We start from the raw sequence: 8,639 nt of genomic DNA on the forward strand, positions 1-8,639 counted from the left end.
TATTTAAAGTGGGTTTCTTGTAGGCAGCATATAGTTGGCTCTTATTTTTTGATTCACTCTGAAAATGTCTGTCTTTCAATTGGTGTATTTAGACCATTGACATTTAGAGCGATTACTGATATAGTTGGATAAATATCTACCATATTTGTTACTGTTTTCTAATTGTTGCCCTGGTTCTTGATTGCTGTTTTTACCTTCCATACTTTTTTTTTTTTTTTTGCTTTGTGGTTTTAATTGAGCATTTTATGTTATTCCACTTGACTCCTTTCTTAGCATATTAATTATATTTCTCTTTTTGGTTTTCTAAGTGTTTACCCTAGAGTTTTCAGTATACACACAACATCACCTACACAGAACACTATACCTCATCCTGGGTAATATAATACCTTATTATAACAAAGTATTCTTAATCCATCCTTCCCGTCCCTTGTGTCATTGCTGTCATTTATTTCACTATACATAAGTGCCCACATACACACACAAACATACATAATCAAATGCATTGGTGCTATTATTATTTTGAACAAATTTGTTAGATCAATTAAGAGTAAGAAAATAAAATGTTTTATATTACCTTTATTTATTCATTCTCTGATGCTCTTCTTTCTTTATGTAGATCCCAGTTTCTGACCTATATTATTTTCTTCTCTTTGAAGAACTTCTTTTAACATTTCTTACAAGGATGGTCTACTGACAACAAATTCCCTCAATTTTTGTTTGTCTGAGAAATTTTTTATCTCCCTTTCACTTTTGAAGCAAAATTTGGGGGGAGGGCACAGAGTTCTAAGTTGGTGCTCTTCTCTCTCAACAACTTTAAATATTTTACTTCCATCTTTGTGCTTGCATAGTTTCTGAGAATAATTCAAATATAAATCTTATCCTTGCTCTTCTATAGGTAAAGTGATTTTATTTTTTCCTCTGGCTTCTTTCAAAAAAAAATTTGTTTTTAATCTTTGATTTTCTGAAGTTTGAAAATTATACACCTATAAGCAGGTTTTTTGAGGGGAGCATTTATCCAGCTTGGTGTTCTCTGAACTTCCATGATCCATGGTTTGTTGTCTGATATTAATTTGGGGAAAATTCTCAGCCATTATTGCTTCTAATTTGCTGCTGTTCTTCTCTCTTTCTTTTTCTGGTTTTCCCATCACACACATGTTACACTTTTTGCAGTTGTCCCATGGTTCTTGGATATTGTGTTGTATGTTTTCAGTTTTTCTTCTCTTGAATTTTAGTTTTGAAAGTTTCTATCATATTCTCAAGCTCAGAGTTTTTCTTCAGTCATATCCAGTCTACTAATGAGCCTATCAAAAAGCATTCTTCAGTTCTGTTACAGTGTTTTTGATCTCCAGCATTTCTTTTTTGTTTCATTTCCATCTCTGCTTATATTAGGTTGGTACAAAAGTAATTGCGGTTGAAAAGGTTAAAAATAATTGCAAAAACCGCGATAACTTTTGCACCTACTTAATATTATCTATCTGTCATTGTATATGTTGCCTACTTTTCCCATTAAGGCCCTTAGCATTTTAATCATAGTTTATCAAAGTTCCTGGTCTGATAATGCCAAACTTCCTGCCACATCTATCTTTAGGTCTGATGTTTATTCAGTCTCTTCATGGTGTGTTTTTTTTTTGCCTTTTATTATTCCTTATTAGTGTGTTTGTTTGTTTGTTTGTTTGTTTGTTTGTTTATAAAAGGATGCTGTGAAGTACTGGTAAAAAGAACAGTGGTCAATAGGCCTTTAGTAATACAGCGGTAAAACAGGGGGGAGGGGAAGCATTCTATAGTTCTATGATTAGGTCTCAGCCTTTGGGTGAGCCCCAGTTCCTGGATTGTGAATTTCTTGTCCCCTCCCCACTTAGGTGGGACAGGACGTCTAAAGGGAGCTGGAGTTGGGCATTGTCCTTTCTCAGGTCTGGTAGGCTCTGATAAAACTGTTTCTCCTGAGGGCCGACCTTGTTAAGAACAATAAAATGTCTTGGCATATTTCAAAATGGCTCTGAGAAAGCATGAGGGGATTTTTCTTCAATACTCACTGTGAGAATCTGGTAGATCTCCTGGCAGTAAAATTCCCAGAAATGTGAGGGCCTCTTATGACTGGCCCTCCTGGAATTGTTAACTCTTGAGCTATCTACACTGAGCTTCTAACAATGCATCAAGTACAGTTCAGGTTTCCCTGCCTTGGGACTGGCTCCCACAGAGGTTTCTGTTTGTGGATTTCTGCTCTGGTTACTTGTATTCTCTGTATCGCCAGCTGTTCTCGCCAATGTTTGAGCCAGCAGTTTGCCCTGTGACCTCACTTCTCTGACACATCTAAGGAGAGTTATTAATTTTTCAGTTTCCCCAGCTTTTTACTTGTTGTTAGGACACACTGGTGGAATTCTAATCACCTTATATGCCACACCTGAAACTGGAAGTCTTTAATATTCAACTTTTAAGTTTGCACATGCAAACAGATAATTGCAGATTTGCAAGCCAAATAATGACCTGCACTAACAAGTCTCCAGTTGTGTGTCTTTTGCAAAGACATGATTTACGCATGTGACAGTGTTAGAGCAGCTCATGGGATGTGTGCCCCCAATGAAGCATGATCCAGCTGTCCTACAAAATAAGTTTCTGAGTTTTTTTCCTTATCATATTTTTTAGGGACAAGCATGGGTCTTATCAAATGCAAATGTATACCTGATTCCATGTGCACAAAGGGCTTTAAGGTCCCTCTGAAAAGAAGATGGTATAAATCAGTTGTCAACCGAGATTCTTGAATGGAAAAGCAAGTCATTTCTCTTAAAACATGATCATGCCAAAAGCTACAGATTCCTGAGAGAGGAAGAATATTTGAATTACAATTTTAACTTCATAAGAGATATCACCAACAGTCTTCAACAAATGAATGTTGAATTTCTATGTTTAAATTGTAAATTTTTAATAATGACAGGATTTTGAAATTTTTAGAAGCTTTGGATGCTGAGCTTTCTTTTTTCAGTTTGTACATTTATGAACCATACTGAAGTTTACCTTGAAATATCCAGTAATAGATCTTTAATGACACTAATAACAAATGAGTTTCAAATTACAGACAGGGAAGGCTTTGCATGGCATAGGAATGTGAAGCTTCGATGGACAAAGAGAGACAAAATCTTAGTTTCAGAACTTGTTTTGTAGACTATCCTACGTTGTGACAAGTCCTCCCTAGAATATAATTATTGCATAGTACGTGATGTTAGCATTCATCCACTTTCTTTCCTGGTGTGTTCTAACATTCTCTGTGAGCATCCATGTTACAGCTTCAGCTTGACTAGGAATACAATTACGGGGACTTACTCAAGTTGCAAACATTTACTTAATATAATTTTCTAATATGTTCAGAAATCCTAATTAGCAGTTGACCATCACAACTACGTCTCAATTAGTTAATACAGCTTGCAGGGACCGTTATCTATAGACAAGTCACAGTCAATGTGTGGACTTTGTGCATCTCAGGAAATTTCTTGCCTGTGCCTCAATGAAAATTGAAAAAAAAAACACTTAACAATGGCATGCTTCAGTGTTACATTTTAAGTAAAGATTGTTTTTTCCAGAAAATTACAACTCCTTGATTATCAAGGCTTGGCGTCCACTGATTAGAGTTGGGGAACTTGCTAAGCATGGAGGTTAAAAAAAGAAGTTACTTTCTACTTCACATTTTCTAAGTTGCTGGCAGAAATCTAAAGGACATTTCTCTTAGCTCTATCTCTGGGCAAAGCTGTTTTGTTAACATTTCTTCTCTTTTTTCCTGACCTTTTAGTTGAATATTAATATACTCTTATCCATCTTTTACCCCCTCCAGCCTTGGGGTATAAATCAAGATCTGTAAAAGTGTTCAATAAAAGAATTTAATGGCCCTGGAGGAAAAGGGGACTTTTCTCTCTTGGGAGCCAAGGACTTAAACTTTTGTTGGGAATTTTTAAAAGAGAAACACAAAACACATATTTTTGCAAAATAATTCATATAGACCTGTATTTTCCTTCAAAATTTACTGACTGAAATGTTTAAAAAAATATATGGGTAGATTCAAAACAAGTGAAATGCTGTAATAAGATGTGGTTTGAGCTCTGGCATTTTATATTTGTATCTTTTGGAAAGATTTTTTGTAGGACTCTCTGGTATTTTGGTATGAATCCAAGAGATATTATGGTTCATATGTTCATTCATAATCATCTAAAAGAAAGCCAACTATTGTCTCAAAAGCAAGTAAACTAAACTAGCTTTTCTTGCCAAACCCATTTATGTGTGGACATGGGAAGTTCAGATAGGCTACCCAAATTAAGATGAAAGCTTCCTTATCAGGAGAAACTTCTTAAACTTTTAAAAAATGATAATTTTCATTGTTTGTATGCTTCTATAGGCTTACAGTGTTAGTCTGCTACAGCTTTTTCTCAAGTGTGTATTGTCTGCCTCGAAAACAGAATCAGTAATGTGGTATCTTTTATGACAAAGACAACATGATATCTATATATTGTATTATATATTTTTATCACAAGCAGTGACTGCTTTATGCCTAATTGGCCATTTTTAGTGTTGGCATTTTCCATTTTTTTCTAATTCTGTAGAAACATAGTGGTCAAAATAGACATGAATTTCAGATAGAGAGCTGGTCTCTGCAGGTCTTTGTATGTCTTCTACAGTAATGAGATGACCTGGCTTCTTGTCCTGGTGGTGATATCACATCTGTGTGACTGGATAAGTTATTTTCCTCCCCGATGTTTTCTCATAACTAAAAGGAGTTAGTAATTTTATCTCTTGTAGGGATTATGAGGAGAAAATAGGGGAGGGGAAAGATATAAGAAAGGGCATGATAAAATGAATGTAAATGAAAGCAAGCATTACCTAAGACCTTTAGTCTGGGAATTCTGAAAGACCTTGAGGGAAATGTAAGCTGCTACTGGAAGGCACGTCTGAATGGATGGCACGTTATCACAGAGCGAATTATCTTTATTTATTTTTTAAAAGTAGGGAACCTGTTGCGAAACTCCTCAGAAGGCATTCTGTTTCATGTGAATGATAATTCCTGGAACTGTGAAATACTCAGGATGTTTTCTTGTGGGTGATGCCATCTGCATACTCAGAATACAGGATTATTGGTTTTCTCACTGAGAGTGGGGCCATGGGCAGAGATTGGAAGCTCTTACAAACACGTGTATTCAGCTCTATAGTGTGTCAGACACTACAAGTAAACAGCAGGTCTATAAACTTAGACTAATGAGAAAAATAATAGACCAAACAATTTCTTTAAAATCTTGTGGCATTTTTGGATTTATTCAGGACAGAAACTGATTGAGATTTACAGAAATTCTCAAGACACTAATTCCATCTCTGTGGTTTTTGTATCTAAAAATTTTGGCTATTAAATCTACCCTAATCAAGACCTACTTCTTCCCAGCCAGATACTTGGAGTGGAAGTGTGAGGCAAAGATGGGAATTAGAAAATGAGCTTACTGAATGTGGATTCATTAAGACATTGATGGTTGAAAATTCATCTCAGATTCTATGTATTGAGCCAGAACCATTTTCACCATCATGCTTATATATTTTCTAACGTATTTTTCTCCACAACAATTCACTCAATCATGATGGTTCAGTAAATGATCCATATTTTATAAATATTTGCCAAGAGAATTTTTCCAGAAACTACTACTACTTTGTCAAAGATGAACAACAGCCAGGTGGCACTAACGACAGTGGAAGTAAGAGGAGTGGTTATTTCAGCCACATCTTATAAATGAATATTAATTATTTTGTGTGAAAAACAAGAAGGAGAGGAAACTACAAAATATCTTATTCCAATATTTGGAAATAAGGCTCAAATTTGAGCTTTTCCTTGCCCACAGATGGCATAATTGTGTCTCACAGATACAGTGTGAAACACAAATTACTAAGACAGAAGTAAACCAGTTGCCTATATCGTCTGGCCTTGGAGTAAACCATCGAAAACTGCTTATAAACTATTGAGAATCAGATGTGTTGAGGAGCTCCAATGCATGTATTTTGTTAATCCCTCAAAAATACTATCAATTGCAAGCTCTTTGAGAACAAATACTACATTCTATGTATTTTCAAAATGCCATTTAAAATTTATAATGCATTATACAGGATTTCTCTAAGATAGCATGATTAATTAACCTCATGTTTAAACATGGCAGAAAAATACCACAATGGCGTATATTTGAAGGCTCTCCATCCAGAAGAGCAGTTCTGGACACTACCTTGTCTTTTCGTCCACTGCTTCATGCTGCGGTGTGAGATAACAGGTTGCAATAGTCCTAATCCTCCTTCTAATTGAGCTCATTAAAATGGCAAAATGTCCATCTCAAACACACTCAAAACAGAACATTCAGGATGCTCCTGAACATGCATTAAAAAATATGTCAACCTGTCTCAATATTGCCATAAATCTAAAACCCTTGCATATTTTATATGTTTGACCTCTTTCTTGCTAGATAAAATAATCCAGTAGTTCTCAATTGGAGGTGATGTTTATCCCCCGCAGGACATTTTGTATATCTGGAGACATTTTTGGTTGTCACAGCCAAAAATTTTGGTTGTAACTGACATTTAATGGGTAGAAACCCAGGATGCTGGTAAACATTTCACAATGCACAGGAGAGACCCCACAACAAAGAATTACCTGGCCCCAAATGTCAATAACACCAAGGTTAAGTGTCTTGACCTGAACCCGTATTCCAGTAGAAATGACCATGATGTGAAAGAGATGCTAACCCTGACCTCTCAGGGTAAGGGATTCAAAAGAACGTGAGACAAAAACACATTGAGACACTTCACACAGATGCTTGAGTGAGCATGTCCTTCCAAATGGTGTTACAGGCATTTCACAAATATAAAATGGTGGCCACTTGTCTCTAAGAATAAAATATAGCCTTAGGAAATGATGCCTTTATTGTTCTAAAGGTCAGGAAGACCTTGGCTTATCTCTTTGGAAAAAAAAAAAAAACAACAACTAACAATTGTCACCCCAATAAACTTTAATTAAAAAAGAATATATATATATATATATATATATATATATATATATATATATATATATATGCTTTGTAATAGCCAGTGCATTTAGCAGATTTATAAACTTTAACACAACAGTCAAAAATTATACCATTCATCTGTTGCCTATGTCACATTGAAGCATTTTCTGAAAACAAAAGTAAGAAAAGTTGGGTTTGCTTTCAGTTGATAACTATATCCTTTTATGACTTCTGGGTCCCTAGGACCCTTCTAATCACAATCAAATGGCTTAAATGTGTCTTACATTTTAAAAATTTTGGTAAGAGTAGGTATTAAGCATTTTGTAATTGTTTGGGGAATTTTAAAGGTTATTGAGTTCTGAATAACAGTCTCTCATGTTTTCCCACCAAAGTTTTCCCAGCAGTGAATATATCTGGATCTTATTCTGGTTTTTTATTCTTTTTTTAGCTTCCTGAAATGACTCATGTTCAAACACGACGACCCTGGTTGATGTTTCTCCTGCAGAATTTTGGATTGACCCTAGGTTGGCTTTCTCTGTTACTCTTGGCTATATATGAACAAAATATTAAAATATAAGTTGATTCTCAAAATCCTTCAAAAGTGAATTTATATGGCCTCATTTTGTTTCTTTTGTTGTACTCTGTAGTGTCATGTAAAATTAGTGTTTTTTATCTTAGGTGAGGTGTGTGTCTTTTAGTTCATTAACTTATTAATTTTTTAGTGAAATTGTGTTTGTAGTATGTAAATGTCAGGTTGTTCTTACTTGAAATTTTGTTTTTAGTCTCCAACACCATGATGGAAATCATACCTTTTATAGTCATTAGTAAATTCTAAATTAATTCTGGTAAGCTTTCAAACAATATCATTTCCCTAATAAAGAATGTTTGTTTATAATATTTGAAGTAGACAGATGCCTGTTGGGATAAAATTTGCTGCAACTTTCTTGGTGTCAATAATATATTTTTTTCTGTGAGATTATACACCATAAGCAAACTAAATTACAAACAAATGTAATAAAGTGTAATTTTAATGTGATGGCTTGTATTACCTTCTGTTACTGGATGTCAGATTCTGAATCAAGTGTCACAAAACCAGTATAGTATAGTTCACCTGGAAGCATTTCTATCGGTTCATAAATGCTTATAAATAAGCAAACTTGGGAAGCTAAAAGACAATATGTCAGCATTCTTCTACACAATCACCAAGTGAAATCTATTCGAGGCAAGGAGATCTGGAAACAAAAAATGAAATTCAAAAATTGTAAAAATAACAAAGCTTAAGTCAGTCGGTAGATGAATGCATAAGCTCTCACATATTTAACAGAGTATATTTAGGGGAATAATATTCTTTCTGTGGAAACAGACCCCTAAACAGTATTACAGTAGGCAAGTTCATGAAATATACAAGCAATATAACTGATAACCTAGCAAAATTATTAAAATACAAAATAACCCTGGCTTTCCAAGTCATTTCTCTTAGAAAACAGGTGCCTAATATTCTTCTTATTTTTTATGATATAGCTTAACAAGGGAAAAAGCCTATTTTACTGCCTAAATGACTCACGGCACTCAATCAAATACATTTCTCCTACCTGTTACTCACCAGTAGATACATACTCTTTTCCA

General features: G+C 34.7%; 1 protein-coding gene across 3 annotated transcripts in view; it reads left to right on the top strand.

The window, feature by feature from the left end:
* Nucleotides 1-8,049, top strand: part of SLC39A12 (solute carrier family 39 member 12) — a 70,153-nt gene extending 62,104 nt beyond the window's left edge. For 2 of the 3 annotated variants that reach the window (XM_019752087.3, XM_074324830.2), the window contains one exon: nucleotides 7,462-7,742. In XM_019752087.3, coding sequence (XP_019607646.3) covers nucleotides 7,462-7,590 — 129 coding nt within the window. In that variant the 3' untranslated portion in view covers nucleotides 7,591-7,742. Of the gene's footprint in view, nucleotides 1-7,461 lie in introns of all 3 variants that reach the window. The other variant, XM_019752086.3, reaches the window with a different exon arrangement.
* The last annotated feature ends 590 nt before the right edge of the window (nucleotides 8,050-8,639 follow it).

Source organism: Rhinolophus sinicus, chromosome 1 (assembly GCF_057876585.1).
Source record: "Rhinolophus sinicus isolate RSI-liver-muscle chromosome 1, RSI-T2T, whole genome shotgun sequence".
Classification (NCBI taxonomy): Eukaryota; Metazoa; Chordata; class Mammalia; order Chiroptera; family Rhinolophidae; genus Rhinolophus; species Rhinolophus sinicus.